Below are 24,822 nucleotides of genomic sequence, written 5' to 3'. Positions count from 1 at the left end.
TATTCATGTCTCTTTTTCTCTTATTATGTCTACTATAAAACAAGTAAAGGCAAGTAAAGGTGACTATAGGATGTTATTTAATGCCTACAGGGTTCTAACAATGTTAAAAACTATTTCTAAGGTCTTAAACAGTTTTTTTCTATGCTAACTACTAAAGTATTCCATTTATAAATAAGGAATCATACTTTTTCGAAATGTCCTCGTCACGGTAGAGTCTGGAACCAGTTAACCGTGATGAACGAGGGATTACTGTATTCATAAAACCTGGATTATATCATCATGTATGGAAGCAAACTACTAGGCGCGGGGGTCAGAAAACCAGTCAGTATTTGTTGTGACCGCCATTTGCTTCAAATACCGTATACACCGATCCAGAGCAGTCCAAATGTTCTCAGTGGGTCGAGTCGCCCATGGTGGGGGTGGGGTTGTGGTACGAGCAGGCCTATGTTATGGACAACAAAAACACGTGCATTTTATTGATACCATTTCGAATGCACAGAGCTACCAAGCATGTTTGGGATGCGCTGGAGATCGTCGTATACGGTATTGGAGGCAATTGATACTGGCTGATGTTCGGAACACCTCGCCACCCAAGTTCAGCTGCACATTTTGGAGTGGCCTTTTATTGTGGCCAACCTAAGGCACACCTATCACAACTGTCATGCTGTCTAATTTGCATTTTGATATGCCACACCTGTGAGGTGGATGAATTATTTTATATTAAATTATACAATATTTGACAGGGAGAGGCCTTTTGTGTACATAGGAAAAGTTTTAGATCTTTTGACTTCAGCTCACAAAAAATGGGAGCAAAACAAGGGAGTGTTTATATTTTTGTTGAAAATACAATAGAAAAAATAAATAGATATATATTATTGGGCAGCTGAGGCTCTAGCAAGGTTGCATAGTTTTACAAATGAGGGACATGCATTAATTCGTGGTATAGTTGCACAGTAGAAAGGGTCACATAATCTGATCATTTATCGTTTATCCCCCCTGTTACATCCAATTATTTAACTAAAACTAACCTTGTTTGGTTGTAACATTGCTCTGTAAATGCATTGTCGATTTGGTAACCGCCTCATAAGTGTTGGCTTTTCAAATCCGAAGCATCTCGACCGGAGGAGCCGATTTAAGTCGAGTTGATTGAAAGTAAACATTTGTGTGGAGGTCGAACATGAGTTTGAAACTCTCACACGATTCTGTCACAAGACTTCGTCTTGCCACAGGGCCGATCTCTGTATTAAAGTCGTCTACATCGTCACAGTTTCTTTTAAGACTCGTGTAGTAAACTAGACAATAACTCCTCTGCGCGTCAGCAGAGAACTGGCGTCACAACGTCTGTTAAGTCCGCCCGTCTAGAGCAGCTGTCTGCAGCATGAAATTACTTTAGTTAAATCTGTACATTAATTCAACAATATCCGCAAGATACTCTCGCATAATACACGTTTTGTAAAATGTGTTTTCTTTGTCATGGAATTCATACAGTTTTGTCCATGTGGTTGCTTTTGCTCTCGTTCTACCAGAATAATCTCCAACCGCAAAATCAAATGTGCATTGTTTTTTTATGTAGAAAGTGTTTTGGGCTGTCATGGCAGTACTTCACCACTTGAGGGTAGGAAAGGACAAAAAATATCTACCAGGCGTAACCTGCAATAACGTTTGCACACAACTGCGTATAATAAAGTAACTTGTTTGACTGTTGTTCATATTGATATATCATCATAAGACATTGCAAATACGGAGATCACACGTGACTTATTTCCGATTATATTGAGTATTTTTAACTGTAGTAAGTGTGTGTTCATTCTTTTCTACCGTAATAAAAAATGGAGTGGGTGCCCTTTTTTTTATTTTTTTACTTTTACGACCACAATGCTATCATTTAGTGTTTCATTTTGTGTTTTATTTTGGTAGGGCGGAAGTGTACGGTTGCTCGTGAGGGTGAACTTTATGCCGCTATTCAATTCGGAGAGGTAGGCAACTGTTATGTGAGGCGCAAACAGTTCCCTCGACGCGAGTGCTCGTGCTTTCAGTCAGGTTGTGACAATACTTGGATCATATTATTTTGGCGACGTATCGTGGAATAAAACCAAAGTACTGCGACAGGTCGCTGACCTACTGGAATGGACTCCGAGGTAAGTCGCTGGCAGGCAGTCTCGCTGCACGTCATGTTATTGCGAACTTCACACCTGACTTTAATATCCTGAGTGCCATCTTGTTTATACGTTTTGAACAATCGTGTTAGATATATGCTTTTATCTGCAATTGAATTTATGTTATTTCTCATGCTTGAAGAGGCGCAACAGGTGACCCAAGCAGGCCACAAGCTAAGGTGTAGTGTTCATGGACTTATACAGGCAAGTCGTAATGTGATGACAAAGGTGCCAAACATATCATTGTGAGCCGTGAGTGCAACCATTCAATAATCTGATACTATTTTCAACTACTCCTACTGTATTCTCAGTAAATACGAGATGGGCAGGATGTTTTCAATCACTCTAAAAATAAACCCCACATGCATTTTCCCGAATGGCTATTTTGCACAGGCAGAATTCTGAATTTGAGAGTTTGAGATAGAGCCCCCTGCCACATTTTCAGATTCCTAACAGGTCTTCTGATTTGGTATAGTGTGGTTTATTTGTTTTGGACACACTTAAGTTACATCAGGTCTTATTTAACCCTACCCCATTCTCCATATTACTGATCATTCATTCCCACCATATATTTTACATGTTGACATGTGCAATATTCAGTTTGCCTACATTTTGTGAAAAACCCCAGTTTATCAAGAACTATAAATAGTCAATAGCCCGTCGTTTAAAGGTCAAGGATGAGCTCCTTTTTTATCAAAACTGTCCACACTTACATAAGGTAAAAACAACCCATGAATTCTAATTTTTTTCGATCTCTTTTCACATGTAGACATTAGGCTTCCAATTAACAGCTGGCACTTTAACCCCTAACTTTGAGGCCACTTTAGACAATTACAAACCTGACCTAGACCCATAGCCATAAAAGACACAATGTTGAAATCATTTGTGTGGAATGACACATTCTTTCGGAGGCCAGTGATGACATAATGCAGCTTGGAGGCTGTCTCAGTTAAAGGCTAATTCAAATCCAGTCTACGAATGTGGCCGTCTCCCTTTATGTTACACCACTACTACGCTATCCTTTTTTTGTCCGCTAATGTCCCAAGGTGCCACTGCTAAGTCATGAAAAAAACCTCAATATGGCAATACAATAGGCAGATTTTATTTTTTTTAGTAGAGCTGTCAAAATGTTACGTTAACAGTGGTAACTAAATGAATTAATGGTAAGCCACACCTCTCTGTAATGGCAGGCGGAGGCACAGTGTCACGTCCCCACAGAGTCACACAGTCTGACGCTCTTTTATAGCTTTATTCTGACCTGAACACATCAGCAGTGTGGTCTAAATGAACAAAGACAAAAACAATCAATGGATGTTCTTATCACTAACACTCAAATAACTCACTCCCGTATTAAGTTCATATAACACACAAATGATGAACACCTTCATAATTGTCTTCTTTCCTGGGTTAGGAGCAGAACGTCACTAGTGCTGTAGCATTTGTGTATGCTCAGAAATCAAAGAAAGTACACTCAAAACGTGAACTCAACTTAAATTGTGTGGTGCAACCACTCATTGCTCATAATAACACAGTTAACCCTCTGAGTGTGATTTAAAGTGTTGCACTGTTGAAGAGGTTAGTGGTGGGCAAATACATTTTCAGACATTATTTAAGATACTTGATTTAAATGTTCAGTTAATTTGGAGCTGTATATACATACAAATGTATACAATTGTGTCATTTATCTTTCAGTTAAAAAATCCAGTAAAAAAAAAAAAAAAATCCTAATTAGAATTTTAAGACAAGCTGGAAAAAATGCAATAATTTACATTTTTCACTGTTGGAGAAAACCCACGCACAAACTCCACACAGAAATGCCCAAGCGGCGATTCGAACCCAGGTCTTCCAGATCTCCTGACGGTGTGGCCAACATGCTAACCACTCATCCTCCATGCGGCCGTTATTGCAAACAGTGAAATAGGCTGTTCATCAGCTGAAGCTGAGGTTTAAGACCACAGATAAAAAAAAAAAAAAACCCTAAAATAGAAATACAATATTCAAAAAAGGACCCAGTAATGTGTAGCTGCACTATTCTTGTTAATCACCTCAAAAATTGGTTTGAGCATACTTGATGACGGTGTTTTCAGGAGGCTAGTGGGAATGTTGCTCCAGGTGGTGAAGATGGCTTCAAAGAGCGTGTCCACTGTCTCGAACTGATGTCCATTTTTGTAAACTTCCCTTGACATCCAACCCCAAATGTTCTCAACTGGATTTAGATCGAAGAAACATGCATCATCTGCGTTTGGCTGGCGGCCAGTCCGGGGTGTACCCCGCCTGTCGCCTGATGTCAGCTGGGTTAGGCTCCAGCATGCCCCCGCAACCCTAATGAGGAGAAGCGGCATAGAAAATGGATGGATGGAAACATGCATCATTTTGGTCAGGAGCATATTTCAGATGTAGTTGCAAATGATGATGAAGTCACAGTGGTGTGAAAGCAACACAACTGAACACAAAATGCAGTTTTTAAATGAAACTTTTTATTATTAAGGTACAAAAAATCATGGCCCTGTGTGGAAAAAGAGATTGCCCCCCACTTTTAAAACATAGCTGTGATGAATTCAGATCTAGTCTGGACAAGGTTATAAAGCCATTTCTAAAGCTTTGGGGCTCCAGCGAACCACAGTGAGAGCCATTATCCACAAATAGCGAAAACATGGAATGGTGGTGAACCTTCCCAGGAGTGGTCGGCCAACCAAAATTACTCCAAGAGTACAGCGATGCAATGCGCAGTGATAGGAAGGGAGAGAAAATAACAGAGCGATTGTGAGGTCTGGCTTTCTTGTGTAAAACCGTTTTGTGATGCAAATGTATACTCTTTTGAACGCATATTGTTTTGAGAAACAAGCCTTTACTAAAGTGACCCCACCAACTAGCCAGAACTACTGTCCTCAACACCGAAAGTGGACCAGAACTCGGCAGGATGAAGTGGGGAGAGGGAAGTCACTGGTGATACACTACACTGCTGATGTGGATGCAATACAGCCTCATTTCACAAAATCCGAACTCTCCCTTTTAATGACTGGAGTATCAAAAGCATAGATATTTTAAGAATCGATTTTAGAGCGCAAAGATCTGGTATCTGCATTTCAGGATCGTTCCGAACATCACTACTTTTACCAACAACTCACACCAGTCGCTCGCAGTCTGTACACTACTAACACTCAGCTAAACAGTCAATTCAAACTAGCTGACATCAGACACGTCACTTCCCAGACCCCGTTCTATAAAGGCACACACAATAAGTCACAGATATTGCACTGCTTGTCACGTCTTCTGAATGATAGCCATTTTTATGCTTGAAAATCGATAATTTGGGCAAACAATATGTAAAATTAGGTCAAATATGCTTAGTTTTTATTTAATTTGAAAAACCTTGACCGTGAAGCTGCAAACAATATGTAAAATTAGGTCAAATATGCTTATTTTTTTATTTAATTTATTTAGAAAAACCTTGACCGAGAAGCTGCAAAACTCTATTTAGTGTAATAACTTTATTTTTACAATAAGTAGGCACTTCGAACAAGCTGTGAGCCAAAAATGTGCCGTGGCCCGCACTTTGGATATCCCTTGTGTACATTGTTTCTTTTTAGGAACATGCAAGTGCTACAGTAAGAGTTTGGACAGGGTGATGATGATTTTATTTTAGTACAGTTCCTTATCACCTGAGGTGCAGCATTAATAGTCTCAGCGTGCAGCACCGTTTTCATACTGAACAATGGCAGCACACTGCTTTCATTTTATACACTCATCTTTGTCCGTTTGGTGAAGGTGAAGTGTTCAAAAACACGTGCACCGCACCTCGAGGTCAGTGCCAGGAGAAGGGAAGCTCGGATCTGACGAGCCGCATCAAGAGTCGCATCACCGACAGACTGGTGTGGCACCTCTGCTGACGTGCACGAAGCCAGGCAACAGAAGCGGGGCGCCGCCTGCACGAGGCCAGACGGCAAAAGCGAGACACCGCCCGCACGGCTGTTGTCACCAAGCTCTCTGCTTCCCCACCGAATGCCTTACCTTTTCATCTGCTTTTAGGCAGACTGTTGCTTACTTGAAATACTGTATGTAGTGTGGGAAATGGGGCTTTGCGTTGCGGAGAAGGCCTTTTGTCAGACTGGGCAGGCGCGCGTGCACGCATGCACACAAACAGTGCAGAATGAATTGCAATACCATGGTCCATAAAGGCCGAATGGTCAGGTATTGTACCGCGTACTGTTGCATCCCTAGTATACACTGTGTATACAGTATATATGGTATACAGTATACTGTTACACTATATTCATAGAATTGTGTTAATAGTACTATTAATTGTGTTGTGTCGCTGTTGCAGTTGACGCTGAATCACATTTATTAATTATTTTGTTTGGGTTCATCTGTCATTCAACATATGGGCCAACAAAAAACACACCAATGTGGCACAAGCTGTTTCTTCCTGGAATCACATATCACATATCAGCCTTGGAGTAGAGACCTGATGACAAAAATACACCAGGGAGCTAAGTGCCACTAGCTGACCACATGGATTGCTGTCAGATGAGAAATTCCAAGCTCAATGTGCGTGTTTGATTGGTTTTTACAGTACTTGATTGACTTGACTAATGAACAAAAGTGAAAATGTAATTATTGTATAATTGGACTGGGCACCTGACTAATGAACAAAAGTGAAAATGTAATTATTGTATAATTGGACTGGGCGCCTGGAGTAGCAATTGATTAGCCCTCATTAATACTCTGCTCATATTTTATTTTAATTATTTAATGTAACTTGAAACAGTCATGTTTTTAATACTCAAAATAACAACATTTAGAGATGTCCGCAATTTGTGGGGTTATTTTACAGTTCCAATTGCTTGATTAATAAGCAGTAAAACACAACATGGTGTAAACACTCATGCGGCCTGAGTCGTGCACACACACAACTGTGCTGGCATGCTCTGCTAAACTAAGGCTACGTTCACATTGCAGGTCAGTTCCGAGTTTTTTTGCTCATACGTGACCTGTGATTTTTTTTTTTTTTTTTTCATGTCACTGAACATTACAATTATGATTTTTTTTCAAATGCGACTCAGGCCTCATTTATATGTAGATATCAATCCGATGTGTCCGGGCTAATGCAGTCTGAATGGCGAAGTCTAGGCCTGTCACAATAATCGATAAATCGAACGATAAAAAAAAAGTGATGGCCTTGATAAATTGACATGTGCAGGTACGCCTGTTTGTTTTCTTTGTCTCTGTACCACACAGGCTGGATGACAAGAGGGTTCACTCTGAATGTGTCTGTGCGCATTGGATCTATAGTGGAATGAACGGAGCGAGTGAACCCTCCTGTCAGCCTTTGTCCCAGTACGTGGAGGCTGGGCTACTAGTGAGTGGATACACAAACTGTGCTAGCAGCACGTTAACAAGCAAACATTAATATAATTGAAGGCACAAAAGCGATCGTTTCTAAGCCGAATGCCACAGCCCTAGCGTGGAGGTGCAGCAGGCCTTCGTCCCGACAGTCCACGCTTACTGAGGCGTTTGATCGGCAAAGTAAATATAAAACGAAACAGCAAAATGGTGCATGCTCACAGACAGCGTCGCTCGCTACATTGCAAAAGAAATGCAACCTCTCAATAAAATAGAGCCAACATTTCGGGAAATGTTTGACAGACAGTATGATTTGTCTGGGAAAACGTACATGTTCAGCAATTCCTGAACTGTATAACCGAGTGAAAGAAGACGTGCTAAAGGACATCAGAAACATTGCATTTTATTCCGACACTACAGATATGTGGTCCAGCTCAAATATGACCTCCTACATTAGTTTAACAATACACACAGTGTATTGTTATTATTGGCAAGTGTGTGTGTGGTTATTATTGGCCTTTTTTTTTTCCTTAACAGAGACACAGTCTATTTCTTTATTGTTTTGGGTAGGGGTGCTCCGATAGATCGGCCACCGATCATTATCAGACGAATTCCGAAAAGCACAGTATTGGTACATGATGATACGTGCTTTTAAATGCCGATCCCCTTCGCCGATGAGCTCCGCCTGTAGCCAGCCCATAGCGACCATTTCCCACCCACTTTCCCTTCACAAAGCCAAAAGAAGCATGCCTGCCGTGTGGAACTTTCTGTCATTGTGAGAGTGATATACGTTTTGCACCCTGCAAAAGACGCCTTTAAAAAGCTTTAGTTTAGTGCGGCATTTTGGTGGCGGGCACTTGGCAGAGTTTTCAGGGCTCGCGATGTGATCGGTGGGTGGGGGGCTAATTAGCCAAAACGCTGGAAAGCGCCTCATTGCCTAAGTTTCACCAGTGATTTTGAAAAAGTAAGTCAAATATGTTTTTGTCTAAATTGTATGGTTCCCCTTGTTGTTGGTGACCCCTGGGCTATACGATATATCGTATAGCCCAGGGGTCACCAACATGGTGCCTGCGGGCACCAGGGAGCCCCCCACGACCATGAGGCGTCTGCAAGCCTGCTTTTCATTCAGGTTTTCAGTTAATAATGTGAGAACACTAGAAAGAAATGTATTCTGAAATACAAAATGTGAATTGTGGATGCCAGCATTTTGTTAATGCTCTGGTAAAACAAACATATTCACTTTTTTGGGTTGAAATAAGCTATGAAAATGTTTTTTTTATGTTTTTTATGTAAAAATGTAGACTTAATCTATGTGATCGGTATCAACCGATTTCACTTGTGGATGATTGGTATCGGTACTGGCAGCATAAAAACCTGATCGGAGCATCCCTAGTTTTGGGTTATGATTGTGATTCTTATCTAAGTTCAGTTTTTGCTAAAAGACTGAGTCCATTTTATTTTCATTGAGTTTTTTTTTTGTTTCATTTATTGTTTGTTTAATTTATGTAAACGCTCTTGACATTGAAATTGCAATGTTAAATGTTCTTGACAAATTCAAATTTATTACTTTTGATATGATGTACTTATTGTTTTGTCATATAAAACACTTAGGACATCCTCACTCTAGGCCATTCCTATTGTGACGGCCTTGGGCACGGTTGGTCACTACTCCTAGATAGATGGAATCTTGCTTGCTGGGTATAGAACTGCAACAATAAATTGATGAATAATTGATTATTCAATTAATCGACAACTATTCTGTTTAATTTCTATTTTCTTAGTCATCCATGAAAGCAGACCTATTATCTTTGTTTTAGGCAAAACAAGATATTCATACACATTAGCTTTGACTTTAAAAAAACTGTGACATTTTTGCCTCTTTTTTGATATGTTGCGGACCAAACCACTAACTGTGTTTGGTTCATATTGATTTGGTTCATCTAGGGCCTAACCTATTAATCGATTAATTGAAAAAGAACAATTTTCAGATTAATCGACTAAGAAAATAATCGTGAGTTGCAGCTCTAGCTGGTTACCTTCTTGCAGTTTGTTTGACCGCGATGTAATGCAGTTTCTGTAGATGCTGGTCATCGAATGGTGGTGTAATATGGAAGTATGGGGTATTGTGTCACATCAGCTGCTGAAAAGTTCATAGGCTTAATCCAGACTCCAGCATCTACGGCATAGAGCGTTAATGCTATGAGGATTAGGAGTTTGATTTAAGGCCTTGCATGCAACAGTCAAAGCTGGTTTCTACATGCAAACATATGGTGTTCAGATTAGCATGTGTTGAAAGGGGCTATGGTATATAGCAGAAGTCTCGTTTGGCTCACTTTGTATGGGTTAAATGTTATTTTCATTTATAAGGTGACTCATAAATAATTATAAGTATATATTTAGGTTAAGGACCTACCTTAGCTATACTTCCATTTGGAATATTTAATTAAACACATGAATTTGCTTGCTTGAACAGGGAAATATGTGTTGTCACTGGGTTGATCATGTAAGCATGTTTTATGTTCCTTGTTTATACAAAAACAGGTTTGTGTGTGTGAGGTTTTGCATTTGGCTCATGTGAATTCAAAATATGTCTCGTTTTTCTAGTTCTAAGTTAGTTTTAACTTTACACCTCCTTGCTCTGAAGTCAACCAGACTTGAGGTCTGAGAAGTGAAGCATGCAAAAGATAGCAAATAGCATAATCTCAATCTAATTTAATTAAAGCTATTTTTGCCCTCTTCTTTACATTGGTCGAAGTAGCAAACATGATAAGCTAGAGTGGAAGCAGTATCTATTTTCTATACCACTTGTCCTCATTAGGGGCAAGGGTGAGCTGGAGACTTTACACCCTGGCATGGTCGCCAGTCAATCGCAGGATGTGGGAGGAAGCCAACATGGAGAAAACCCACGCATGGGGAGGTTTCCAATGGAGATTTGAACACTGATTCCCAGAATGTGAGGCTGACATGTGAACCACTAGGCCACTGTACGGCCCCGATTATAAGTCAATTTGAGGAATATTTTTGTTTATCAAACACAAGGCGTCAATGCACCATGTAAAGAAAGGTCACACCTTTTTATCAGTCACATTTTTGTAATGCTTTGTCAAGGAAAGGACACTATGGATTTTGTAGGGTATCTGACCTAAAATGTTTGAGATTACTGGTGTCAAAAGCCATGTCAATACAGTATTTGGTAATATCATTCTTCAGGTTGTAATTTGCAACTGAGTTTTTTGTTTCTACTAATCATGAACTGCTTTTTTGGATCAAGCTGTTTTTGAGTTTTATAATTTGGTAACGCAAGCATGTACAGTTTGTCATTGGCCCCCGTGTGATTGACAGCGTTACTGACCGTTAATATTAGTTCACCTTGAGTAAACTGCGGGCACTTGAAGACATGGTTATCTGCAGCATTTGTGGCAACTTCCAGAACCTCTGACTCATATTTCCATTTGAGTAAGCAAATAAGCACACTGTATGCTAAACACAAACACAAGATGGTGTTAAGTCTGTTGTGGGCATCAAAGGATATAGATGTTTAACCCTATGAACCTGACCTGTTTTCATTTTATGTTGCCTCCCATGTCAACGATGTAATTTCTGTCTGTACGTGGTCACATGCTTTGTGTGCCCCAAATGTAACTGGCGAGCAGTGATCGCATTACATTGTGCGCATGCATGTGTGAGCGTGCTTGTTTCAGTGTTAGCCACCCATGACGCCCTCCCATTTTACAAAGATCATGTAGCTGATGACGGGTGTGTTCTGTTACAACCCCTTATCTGCATGTTACGCATGGGTGTGTCACCCTCCACTTTGGCTCAGTCGGATGTGGCTTATTGATATTTAGCTTCGCCTCTGAAAAACCCCTGACAACTGCAATTATCAGTCATTTGGATTCACAAACCAAGTGGGAAATAATTACCAAACATTTGCTGTGCTTTCTCCCAAAATAGTAAAATTATTGTCTGGTTGCAACATAGCACACTAAATGTCTATATGTCACTGTATGTCATATGCAATGCTAACCATGAAAACATGTTTCGGTGTAGGCACTTAAGAATAGAGCCATCATCCCACAAACTTAAAATGTCTGAAGATAAATAAAAAAATTTCCTCACCTGGTCAACTCCAGCCAGCTATGTCATTTTTGAAAGTATGCACCCGTAATCGTATATTGTATAAACTTCTATTGACCTCATGTGTCAGTGGGAGTTTCGTACACATGTTGACTGGTAAGATCATGAAACAAACAGAACGTGGCTGAGTTCAGTACAGGCCCATTGAAAACCGTGTTTGTGAATTATTGAGTAAGTGTTCTGACCGTTTTACTAGTCATTTCTGTAGACCGCTATCTGTATCTGTTCACCCATCTAAATTACCTGTATCCGTACTGGGAGTGGGCGGGGCATAAACCGGAATTGGACATGGTTTAACCAGAAATGGGTGTGGTTTAAATCGGTACATTATTTTAAGTCTGAAATTGATATGGATTGATCAGAAGTTGCTATATTTATTGTTTATTATTCAGCTATAGAATATGTGTACTGTGTATGCGTGTAAGTGATCTGTAAGTAACTTCATCATTTTTAATGATCTACCAACGCGACACGAGCCGTACACCGCGTGCACCGCGTACCTCCTGCCAAAATGATGACTTATTGATAACACCACTGCTGTGGTCATAAAAAAACATGTTTTACATATATATATATTTTATATATATATATATTTATATGTATAAAAATTGGAATGGAATTTATCCTTTTACTTTAAATAATTTGACTCTTCCATTCTAATTACCAATGTTGGCCAGCAGTGGTATAGATCAGTGCTTCTCAAATAGTGGGGCGGGCCCCCCAGAGGGGGCACAGTGAAGCGTCAAGGGGCATGAGAGGCAGGGAGGACTTTTAATATTAGTGCAGACCTGCCAACATGTATGAATTAGTCATACTAAGTATGCAATTTGACTCTTGAATATGCTTGTATGCTTCACTGCTCCCCATTTTGTTGCATTTTGCTGGTCTCAGTGTCAAGTTCAGTCTGTACAGTACAGATAAATAAATAGATAATATCAATTTCTTGATAGTATTTCAAATCAGGGGGCCCGAAAACATTTCTGTCCCCCAGTGGGGGCATGACAGAAAATAATTGAGAACCACTGGTATAGATAGAGGAATAGATTGACTTTGTTAATCCTGTGAGTGAATATAAGGTGTCACAGCACCAAATCCTAAAATACATCTACACATACCGGTACATTTAAATATCTACATCAATTATGTTCAACCTAAATGAGCAAAAACTAGAGAAAAATACACAAGTAGTATTAAGGAAGAATTAAGTGATTAAAGCCAGTTACCGAGCCAAGCCAAGTTACCCAGAATGTCTGCTGAATGAGCAGACATACAGTACAGTCAAACCTGTCTTAGCGGCCACCTTTATAGAACGGCCACCTGCCTATAGCGGCCACTGAAAAATCCCCCGCAGCAAATTTACATGTTATAGACCCTGTGTATAGCAGTCACTTGTCTAATGCGGCCAGCGGCCACCCATTTTGTCTCCCTTGGTCAATATCTGACCGCATATAGCGGCCAAATTACCGACTCAAGTAGAAGCTTCATGCACGAAAAAGTTTCGTTTTTCAATCAAGTCCTTGCTCAGTCACAATCATTCACAAGATCCACACAAACTGTCAGTTGTTTGACATAAAAAAGCCATCTTCTTTTGAGCTTGCTATTTCCTGGTCAAACATGTAACTTTAAGAGCATTTGCACCAAAACATTACCGCAAAGTAGGCTCCAAAATCTTGATTGTCTAAAGTCGACTACTCAAGTGTTCATGACTACCTCCAAATTTATGTTCAGCGTGCTGTCTTCCATCTGTCAATAAATAACATTTTGTTTTTCAGAACTGGATATGCATGGTAATATCCTAGGACAGAGTTCTGACAGCGTGCAAGGGATCAACGGGAAAAGAAGAGAAACATTGGTAACAATCAGAGGATGGGTGAGACAGAGGATGAGCGCACAGCTCAGGCCAGCCAGCTCTTTGAGAACTTTGTGCAAATGTCCACGTGTAAAGGAACTCTTCAGGCCTTCAGTATACTCTGCAGGCAGCTAGAGCTGGATCCACTGGACTGCCGCAACTTCTATAGCTCACTGAAAGCTGCAGTCAACTCTTGGAAGGTCAAGGCTCTGTGGACCAAACTGGACAATCGGGCACAGCAAAAGGTGTACAACCAGAATAAAGTCTGTCAAGGAACGAGGGTAAGAGAGATACAATTAATAGAAGTTTAAATAAAATGTCTTATTTGATCACCTTTAAACATGGCTTGAGAGTGGAAGGAAGGAGAAGAAGGGATGGCCTAAACCGGTCTTATCAGAACTTTCCATACTCTATGCGGGATGTCAAGGCAGCATGCTTGTTCTGGTTCAGTCTCTAGCTCTGTATTTAGGTAACTCATCATTTTTGGGAACATCACTCAATACAAGAGCACTACAACTGCTACAAGTGGAACAGTGATTTTTTTTGTTTTTATTTACCCAACTATTAAGTATCAACTGACAATAAGTTAAATTGGCTGTGTCTCACGTCGGTAAAGTCAGAGGTCACTGATGTTGGACGAGATGGCCTAGCTCACAAGCTTTGTTGTATTTCACTCAAAAGGTATTGCAGGTTGAGTGTGGGCCATTCAAGTTCTTCCACACTAAACCCATCCAACCATGCTTTTACATGGACCATACTTAGAGTGCACACTTGGAAAAAATCATGTCAGAACAGTAAAAGGTCTTCCCTAAACTGTTCCTACGATGTTGGAAGCATACAGTAGAATTGTCCAAATTGTCTTGAATTGTGTCTTGTACATTGAAGAATTAAGAGTCAGGAGGCCTAGCCAAACCCCTCGCTGAACTGATCTGTAATGTATATCTGTAAATGCTTGTAAAACCTTCTCTCTATGTCTACTATTTTAACACGGTACTTACACGCTACTTGTCCTCTTTTCTAACTATTTCGTTCAGTGTCTGATCATTGGCGGTGGTCCTTGTGGTCTGCGGACAGCCATCGAGCTGGCCCTCTTGGGCTGTAAGGTGGTTGTGATTGAAAAGAGAGACACATTCTCCAGGAACAATGTGCTTCATCTCTGGCCTTTCACCATTGAGGATCTCAGAGGCCTCGGGGCCAAGAAGTTCTATGGCAAGTTCTGTGCTGGTGCCATCGACCATATCAGTGAGTTGAAACCTGCAGGACACACAGTGAATTTCATTTATTTGGAGTGTTGGTGAGATGGGAGGGTCTGACAAACACTGGCACAAACATGCAGGGCAGATGCATGCATGCAGCTTAGCTGTGTATTATAATTGCTCCTTGACAGTTACATTTGATAACAACCTTTCATAATAGAAATCGATAGACTCAAAACATCCTGGGAGTTTAAAAAATAAATAATTTAATTGATCAATTGATCCAAGAGAGCAGAGGACAAATTGTGTGTGGATGCCCTTGGGGAAACACTGCACATCAGTGTGCATCATGCCGTCCACGATAATAACCAGTATAATTTGATATCGTATTAAAATGCCATATGTTGATAATGACATAACAGTGGTACATACGGTATGTTCCTTGATGTGCATAGAGTACATGATGAGCCCACGCATGAGAGAGCGCGGAAGAGTGAGCAGAGCAGCGCGTCAGCGTAGTGTTCCTGTTAAAGGTGGAAATAAAATACATGTTTTCTATACAAAACCATGACCACGCCTTGCAGAACAGCCAGTGTGGTGTGCGCCTCATCAGCAACCAAACAGCGTCGCTGGCTAATTACTCGCTAGTTTCATATAAAAGACAATCTAACACAAAATAACTGATTTAGCTGCATGTTGTTTTGCTTCCACAGTAACACACAGAATGGCTGCAGAGTGTAGACACAAGGTCATTTTATTGTGTTTTTTTTACACCTGTATCTGTATCTGTTCACCCATCTACATGATCTGTATCCGTATCTGTACTCGGAATGGGCGGGGCATAAGCCGGAAGTGGGTGTGGTTTAACCAGAAATGGATTGATCAGAAGTTGCTATATTGATTGTTTGTTATTCAGCTATATGTGTACTGTGTATGTGTGTAAGTTATCTGCAATACTTATTCGTTTTTAGTAGGGCTGTCAAAAAGAGCGGTTAACGGTGGTAACTAATTTATTTCATTAATTACGTTATATTTTTTAGCGTAATTAACGCATACGCATCATGGCAAGACACGGCTCTCTATTATTGACGACAGCTACACTGTAGCTCCCCACAGAATCTGTCTTTCCTTTATAACTTTATTCTTACCTGAACATACCAACAGCAGTGGAATTCAAAAACCATATATGTATTTCCAACTCTAAACAAACCAAATGAAGGTTTCTGGTCCATTCGTCGTTGCAACAACATTTTCTCGTCACTAGACAGACCGTGAGATGCATTCACGGCCACTACGAACATCACATCAACGTCTTTTATTATGCGTGTATGTGTGGTCTAAATCGGGTCACCAACACGGTGCCACGGGCACCAGGTGGCCACTAGGAACCACATGAGTCGCCAGCCAGCCTTTTATGAAAATAGCTCAAATAGTGCCACTTACCGGCGAGCTGCATCTAATTTTTTTTTGGTTGCTATTTTTGTTTAAATCATACTTGCATGTAAACTGGGAATGACAATATATTAAAAAACACTTTAAAAAATGTACAAAAGACTGTTTTAGTAGTGCTCATTCTCTTTTGGTCCTTTAAGTTAAAATATTAAATGTAGCTCCCAATTACGACACAAGATGGGCATATGCATGCACCAGGACAGCCGCGGAGCTTTCAGAGTTGTCGTAACATGGACCTTGTTTTTGATGTTCAGCTAACAGTGTGCGTCTATAGACGTGATTAACCTGGTTATTTATCATTTGTTCAATGCTAGACTGTGTTTTCACCGTTATATTGTATGTGTTGTGTGCCTTAAGCATCCAGCCACCGAGCTGGTCGCTAACTGCTGAGCTAAGTTCGCTGTCAGCAGTGCCGCCAATTCATTATATTGTTAGCATGCTATTTCAGTGTGTTTAGTGCACTGTTGATAACTGAGAAGTTATGTTGCTGTGCATTTGTGATTATGTCTCGGGAGGGGCGGTCGCTGTGTGTGACTGGCCAATCACAGAGCGTGAAGAGTGAATGCATAAGAGGATTTTCCGTCACGATTACGGATGGTGACGAGCTGTACTTGTTTCATGTTCGTACTCGGCAAAAACGCTTTATCCGTAACGGAGACTCGTCTACAACGATTATCTGGCTCATCCACAATTATAAAATGTTGCATGTAAATGTTTTCAACATGTACAGTAAAGTATTAAACAATGAATACATGCTACTGCCTGGACGTCAATACGTCACAGTATTGACGTGCAACACTGTTAAAGGCACGATTAACAATCTTCAGTTGTGTATCCCTATACAGAAAAGGAGAGACAACAGACTTGAACAGTGCCCTTCCTGTGTAATTAAATTTCCTTCTTTAAGTCTCTGTGAATGAAATCAACCAAGCAGATACCGTTTGTGAAACTTAGTGGTCATAAAACAAGAGATCTCTTTACAGAGGCGTCTTTCATTTCACCCATCTATATTTAACGGTGTGGAATTGCTTCCTGTAAAACTGTAACCTGTAAGATATTTCTTCCCCGCTGCTTAGTGTTAACAGCCTTCTGCTTGGTCAGTCAGTATCTTTCTTGCGGTATGTGCAGTATTCCATTGGTGGTGCTTCCTCCCTTACAAAATAGTCTCATGTTCAAGCTGATCTCAGCGGAGAGACGCCATCCCTGACGTCAGACCACCTCATTCATATTCACATGTCCACCCCAAAACGCATTTCTTTGTGGGGTAATGGCTGCCTCTCAGGAGTATAATATACCATAGGGGGTTCATCATTATTCAGTCCTCTGCTGATTTTGTAAGTTACGCACTTACAAAAACATTAACAGTCCATATTTTTATGTTATATTTATTTTAACGGAGAGAGAATGTCAACAAAAAAACCCAGTGAACACATTGTAAACATCCACATAACAAGAAAAAGCTCAGCAAAACCAATTTTACTTTATGAGTGAATTCACTTGTTGGCACCTGATATATTTATCAAATATATGTTAAGGGCTGCACAGTTGCTTTTTGTATACAGTCCTAACAGTAAGTGCTTGTATCACTTCCAGGTATCCGTCAGCTCCAGCTGATGCTGCTGAAGGTTTGTCTGATTCTGGGGGTTGAGGTTCATGTCGGTGTGGAATTCATCAAACTCTTAGAACCATCAGAAAAGCAGGCTGATGACAGTAAGTTTCTGTCACCATGACAAGGGCCTGCATATCTCTGCTATATATGGACCTCCATGCACAACATGTACGGTGATAAAGTGCAAGAACTTTCCATGAGTGAAGGCATTAGCTGAAGGCGTATACCCTTAACATTAGTTACGGGTAGTAAAAATGTATGTTTCTATTCTATATTACTATACTTCTTTGTATATTCTCTACATGTTTTTATTGATCATCATCTTTGTTCCGTTTTCATAGAAGTCAGTCAAACCTTAGTCAACTACTAACTTACATCTTCAGTGTTCCGTACAGTTATTTTTCTCGCAAATCAGCAATTTGTTATTTGAAAGTACACTTTTTCATGATTAAAATACATGATATGAGGATAAGCGGCAAAGAAAATGGATGGATGGAAAATACATTAAATGTAATATAGTATAATGAGAAATGCTACGTTTGAAGATAAGCTGATCAAACTGTTTGCTATGCCTCTCCTTAGGTCATAGTTGGAGAGCAGATGTCCGTCCCTCATATCACTCGATCTCTGACTTTGACTTCGATGTGGTGATTGGAGCTGATGGACGCAAAAACACATTAGATGGTAAAGTTGAATTAACGAGGTGTACTTTATAAACCCCAACATAATGTTGTTGCTTTACATAGTATGGCAATCAAAATGTACAGTGCGGGAAATTATTTGATCCTCTGCTGATTTTGTAAGTTTACCCACTTGCAAAGATATTAACAATTTTTGTGGTAGGTTTATTGTAACAGAGTAAAAGAATCTAAAAAATATCCACAAAAAACATTAGATAAAGGTTATAAATGAACATTTATTTGATAGAGGGAAATAAGTATTAGATCCACTGCCAACCAGCAAGCATTCTGTTCCCCATTTATGTGACCTTGGAGCACATATACTGTATTCGTCTCTCGGTCGGTATCTCCCATTCCAACATCTCCCCCACCATGGGCCAAAGACCGAAGTGTTGACAAAGGACCTCAGGGACAAGATTGTAAACCCGCCCTCGGCAAGAATCTCGGTGAGAAAGAGACTGTTGTTGGTGTAATAATTCAGAAAAATCGCCCTTGCTCTGGAGCTCCATGCAAGATTTCCCCTCGTGGTGTAAGGATGACGCCGAAATGTGAGGGATCAGCTCAGAATTGTACAGAAGGAAGTTGTTAATCATCTTAAGGGAGCTGGGGCCACCGTCACCAAGACAAGCATTGGTAACACTTTCTTCAGTACTTGCAAGGTCCCCCTGCTCAAGAAGGTACATTTACAAGCTGGTCTTAAAGGAAAACTGCACTTTTAAAAAAAAAAAAAATCCCCATCATCCACAATACTTATGAGACATGAACACACATCTTTCTCTTTTGTAAAAAAACCAAACAAACAAACAAAAAAAAATGATAAAAAGAGACAGCTCATTACTGAAACGTAATGGGACATACTTACTGCCTACAAAGACCACTATTAAAACACCTCCAAAAACCTCCACCAAGGTTCTGTGGTTGTATATACATGCTGTAACCATGTAGTAGCAGGTATATTCATGATAACATGTAATATGTACTGCATTTTGTCGTACTTTGTTTCTTTTAAGCATTATTGGAACTTCATTCCTGGGCGCATTGATTTCACATAGCAACATATAAACAAACGCCTACACCTAGCATTAACTTTTACAAAGTCAAAAATAAAAACACAGCAACAACTCCAATATGTAGTTTTACCTGTTGGTAGTCGAGCGAGTATGTGGGGAAGCTAGTAGCTAGCCGGTGTGGTGTGGCAAGGTGTCAGTACGCCAGTAACTAGTTCGATGGCATAACAACGTTAATGATAATAATAACAATGTTGCTGTACCTTTGTTAATCTGCATGTCACATTATGTGCAAATAGAGCATTGTTGGCACTTTTGATTTTTTTTTTTTTCCCCCAGAAGGCTTTATAGGCACAATATGTGTTTCCCATTACGTGCATTCTTAGCTCTGTCTTTGTATCTGTTTTTATATCTTTAGAATGCACAGAAAAGAGAGACGTGTTCATATCTCACATAAAGATTGTGGACGATGGGCACAATTGGACAAAAAAAAAAAGCAGTTTTCCTTTAAGTTTGCCAATGAACCCCTGCATGACTCAGAGAAGGCTTGGGAAAGTGTGATGTGGTCAGATGAGACCAAAATTTTGCTCTTTGAGATCCACTTGACTTACCATTTTTGGAGACAGAGAAATGTTGAATACGACCTGAAGAAGACCATCCCTCCCATCATGGAGTTGGAAACATTCTGCTCAAAGCCTTTTTCAGTAAGGGTACAGGAAGAGTTATACTAGCAGCACAAAGGTGCTGATAAATGGTGCAATGTAATCTATAATTTTGGATGAGAACCTCATAAAATTGGATTTTGCTTTGCCGCCTGGTTTTCTTCACTAAAATGTCTATTGGCTTTTGATAGGTTTTGGCCGCAAGGAGTTTCGAGGAAAGCTAGCCATTGCCATTACAGCTAACTTTGTAAATAGAAACACCACAGCAGAGGCCAAAGTGGAGGAAATCAGTGGAGTCGCATTCATCTTCAACCAGAAGTTTTTCCTGGAACTCAAGGAGGAAACTGGTAAATTAGCAGATTATAGCACCTTTAAACCCTGTGCACTATGTATCCTTCATATATATATTTTTTCTTGGAAGTTGATTTGAAAAAGTGATGGTCTCACCTGAATATTGTGCAGAGCATGTTCAATCATATTACGTATTACATGTCCTTCTGTACTCATGATTTCAGGAATTGACTTGGAGAATATAGTTTACTACAAAGACAACACCCACTACTTTGTCATGACTGCAAAGAAACACAGTTTGCTGGACAAAGGGGTGATTATTAATGTAAGTTCAGATGTTCCTACACAATAACATGAAAATCATCATTGAATTTCACTATTCTTTCTGTCTACTATGCCCTGGTTTTCTTAGGGACAATAATGTTGCATTTTATTTGTTTTTGACTGTAATTTCAAACTATAACATAGGAGGTAAACATTCTTCCAAACCAATTCAGAAATTCCTAGTCTTGAATGATTAAAAGTATGGTACAAACATATGACTCTGGTAACAAGTTCAAACAACCTAAAATGATTTCCGGAGTGACCTCGGGAGATTGCTTCCTAAATGCAAGGCGACATGTTAAAGCTCGTCACTCATGACTGCTGTCCTGCTGACTCACAATGTTGTTGCTGCTGTTCTTAGATAAAAGCAAGTAAAGATAAAACTGCTTCCTGATGGTAAACCATTACACGCTTGCTATTTTAAACACTTTTGTAAACATTACTAAACCTTTTTCCTGTCTATCGCTTGACAATAAGACCTTATATTTGTGCATGCCATGGATTGGTTGATCAATCAGCAGGATTAATTACACACTAATTACTAATTTCACTTCAGATCTTACTTAAAAGTAGATTTAGTTGGAAACATTAATTGACAAGTTTGTCTAATCTCAGACATAACTATTAACTGTAATATAGTGACTGACATGCCCTTAAAATATTACATTGCTTTTTCTTTGTTTAAACTTTTTGTTTGTTTGTTTTTTTTGGGCCAGGATTACATAGAAACGGAGCGTCTATTAAGCACTCACAACGTAAACCAGGAAGCATTACTCTCCTATGCCCGTGAGGCGGCTGACTTCGGCACAAATTACCAGCTACCATCCCTGGACTACGCCATCAACCACTACGGGCAGCCAGACGTAGCAATGTTTGACTTCACCAGCATGTATGCCTCAGAGAATGCTGCCTTGATCAGGGAGAAACATGGACATCAGCTGCTGGTTGCACTGGTGGGAGATAGTCTGCTTGAGGTATAATCTTCAGTGGAAATGAGTGTTCACTTGATACTGTGTGTGTGGTAAAAGATACGTGCTCCCCTTTCGCAGCCCTTCTGGCCAATGGGTACAGGTTGTGCTCGGGGTTTTCTGGCGGCATTCGACACAGCTTGGATGGTGAAGGGATTTGCGCAAGGCAAAAACCCTCTGGAGATACTGGCTGAGAGGTTTGTGTGAGATAGTTTTTCCTTCTCTAAGAAATAAGATGATACATCTGATCAACTGTGGTGTTTTTATCTGGAGAAAAAAATGTAGTAAGGCATATCAACATACAATTCATCATCTACTCTCTTAAATGTGGTTATTTACCCACCCCCCCCCAAAATGATCAAATGTCAATCTTCAACTGTAAATCTGTATACAAAAACTGAATCGATTTTTATACTACTCACAAAAAGTTAGGAATATTTCAACCTAAAATGTACTACTGTATAAACTTTACAGGTGAACTTAACTTGAGATTGAATGTACATGTTCAATACTTGACGCACTTAACGCACAACTTTCTGTTCTTTAGCATAACGGTTGTCCATATCCCTTGCTGTAATTGTAAGGATGGTCCCTGTATTTGGTCCATTAAGCATTCACATTTGAGTGATGTGGCAAACTTAGCCTAAGGCCCATTTCTAAAGCCATGTCTGTTCAACTAATGGGTTGGACATCAACATGTCACATGTTCCAATGGCATTGCCTCCTTTTTCTCCAAACTACAAAATAGTGAGGTTAAACAGAATTTGTGTTAACACGGTGCCTTTGACTGCCCTGATTTATAGATATAATAGAGTTAAACCACATGTCTCTTTGAATAATACCTTTGCAAAACATTGCAGTGGCTGCAGTGTATTTAAAAAAATGTGCTGCTGTTATTTGTTGTATCTTTCCGCAGGGAAAGCATCTATCGGCTGCTGCCTCAGACCACCACAGAGAACATCAGTAAAAACTTTGATCAGTATACCATTGACCCCGCAACCCGCTATCCCAACCTAAATTCCACCTGTGTACGCCCCCACCAGGTCAGTCTAATATAGAGGTTCTCAATTATTTTCTGTCATGCCCTCACTGGGGGCCAGACATGTTTAGGAAGCATATTGAGAAACTGATAATATCTATTTATCTGTACTGTACAGACTGAATTTGAAACTGAAACCAGTGAAATGCAATGAAACGGAGAGCAGTGAAGCATATAAGCATATTCAAGAGTCAAATTGCATGCCGAGTACGAGAAATTGATACATGTTGGCAGGTCTGCACTAATATTGAAAGTCCTCCCTGCCTCTCACGCCATCTCCTGACAGTTCTCACCCCCCGGGGGGGGCGCCCCACTATTTGAGAAGCACTGGTCTCATGCAAATGTTCCTCCCTCATCAGAGATTTCTAGATTCAATATAGAGGGTTCCCACGCAAGTATGATAGAACATTGATTGCAGACACACAGGTCCATATCACTATAGCAAAGTACATTCCAAAAAACCCCCACAAAACACAGATATTCTGTAATCATTGATGTCCATTGTTGGATAATATTGTTTTATTAACTTGTTAGCTGAGTGAGTAATTAAAATAATTACAGGCATTTGTTCCAATGTTTCCAAAAACAAGAGGAATACCTTGTGTCACTCTGGAATGGCTCAAGCAAGCTATTATGATTACAATGTTTTAAATTAACTAATCACTGCATAAATTTATTCATAAAATTCCTTAACACAGCATGAAAGGGGGAAATTGCTAGTTACAAAAACATGGCTGGCACCCGTCCACCTTGGAAGTTTGAGCAAAATTCTGAATGCGTCATTAAATGCCACCTGAAGCTTTTTCATTTTGGCTTTACTGTAACTGCACCACAAATGAGCTGTATAGAGTGGAGTACATTGGACCCTAAAAAGGGCTTTCTTAACATCATTTGTACATGTGAAATTTACATGCCAGCGTATTGGATTGTGCTTACAGTTTACAGCACTGGCGCTGCACATCATCATCATGTAAATCATTCAGAATAATATGACCCAAATATTTGACTTTGTTCATCACATTTAGCACTTTGTCCGCCATAAAAAATGAAGGGAAATCTAGCTTATGATTCTCTTTAGTTTTAGCAATCATAACTACAATCTTTTTTTGGGTTAAATTCAATGTCATACTGCATACCATAATTTGAGCAGATCCTAAGCAGGTGCTGTAAGCCAGCACTCTAAGGAGACGCAACGACTAAGTCATCAGCATACAACAAATGATTAACGAGACTCATCCCCACCATGCATCCAGTCTTACACGCTTTCAATCTTTTGTAAAGATCATCCATATACAAAGTGAAAAGAACAGGTGACAATATTCCACCTTGTCGGACCCCATTAGCCAATAGGAAGGCTAAAGATATGCTCTTACCCCATCTAGTTTCAGTGGTTTGATGTGTATACCAGAAATGTAAAATCTTTATCACATATGGAGGACCCCCTCGCTCTTGTAGTTTGACAAACAATTTGCCATGATTTAATCGATCAAAGGCTTTGGATGTGTCCAGAAAACACATAAATATCGTAGTGTTCTGTCTTGTATACTTACTATTTCTTTCAGTGCATATATGCACAAGTCTATGCTGTGTTTATTTTTGAAACCACCTTGATTGTCAGTGGTTCTTATGTATTCTTGAAGCCTATCCAAAAGTATCCATTCCAATACTTTGGATAGTACACTAGCCAGAGGAATTGGCCTGTAAGTCGCCAAGTCATGTATTCTAAGTCGCTTGCGAGGGCAGCAAAGATGTTTGTATGAGAGCACACAGTAGGTGACGCATCCTGGAAAGCATGGGAAGATTGACAAATTGAATGGCCAGCACTCTGCTCTTGTCCTCCTCCAGTCCTTTGTATGCGCTACATTACCTAGCTAGAATCTGTAATCTCATGGAAATTATAAAATTTGGAAATTATATCCTCACATAATGACATACATATTTAGAATTATTAGACTCATAATAATTAAATAATTACACAAACTGCAAGAAACTATTTGCAAGATTATTTTCTACGTCGATTAATCTGAAACTTGTTCTTTCGATTAATCAAGTAATTGCTTAGGCCCTAGATGGACCAAATCAATATGAACCAAACACAAACGGTTACTG

The 24,822-nt window shown here is 39.8% G+C and overlaps 1 protein-coding gene across 5 annotated transcripts in view; it reads left to right on the top strand.

The window, feature by feature from the left end:
- Positions 1-1,860: 1,860 nt before the first annotated feature.
- mical2b (microtubule associated monooxygenase, calponin and LIM domain containing 2b) overlaps positions 1,861-24,822 on the top strand; it is a 45,988-nt gene continuing 23,026 nt past the window's right edge. The window contains exons 1-10 of one of the 5 annotated variants that reach the window (XM_054776677.1): positions 1,861-2,138; positions 13,409-13,766; positions 14,520-14,727; positions 17,727-17,843; positions 18,325-18,426; positions 20,283-20,438; positions 20,607-20,707; positions 21,423-21,680; positions 21,756-21,871; positions 22,591-22,717. In XM_054776677.1, the coding sequence (XP_054632652.1) occupies positions 13,503-13,766; positions 14,520-14,727; positions 17,727-17,843; positions 18,325-18,426; positions 20,283-20,438; positions 20,607-20,707; positions 21,423-21,680; positions 21,756-21,871; positions 22,591-22,717 (1,449 nt within the window). In that variant the 5' untranslated portion in view covers positions 1,861-2,138; positions 13,409-13,502. The remainder of the gene's footprint in view (positions 2,139-13,408; positions 13,767-14,519; positions 14,728-17,726; positions 17,844-18,324; positions 18,427-20,282; positions 20,439-20,606; positions 20,708-21,422; positions 21,681-21,755; positions 21,872-22,590; positions 22,718-24,822) is intronic. The other 4 variants (XR_008570437.1, XM_054776673.1, XM_054776675.1 and 1 more) reach the window with 4 other exon arrangements.

Source organism: Dunckerocampus dactyliophorus, chromosome 5 (genome assembly GCF_027744805.1).
Source record: "Dunckerocampus dactyliophorus isolate RoL2022-P2 chromosome 5, RoL_Ddac_1.1, whole genome shotgun sequence".
In the NCBI taxonomy this organism is placed as follows: Eukaryota; Metazoa; Chordata; class Actinopteri; order Syngnathiformes; family Syngnathidae; genus Dunckerocampus; species Dunckerocampus dactyliophorus.
This window is presented reverse-complemented; position numbering and strand designations above follow the sequence as displayed.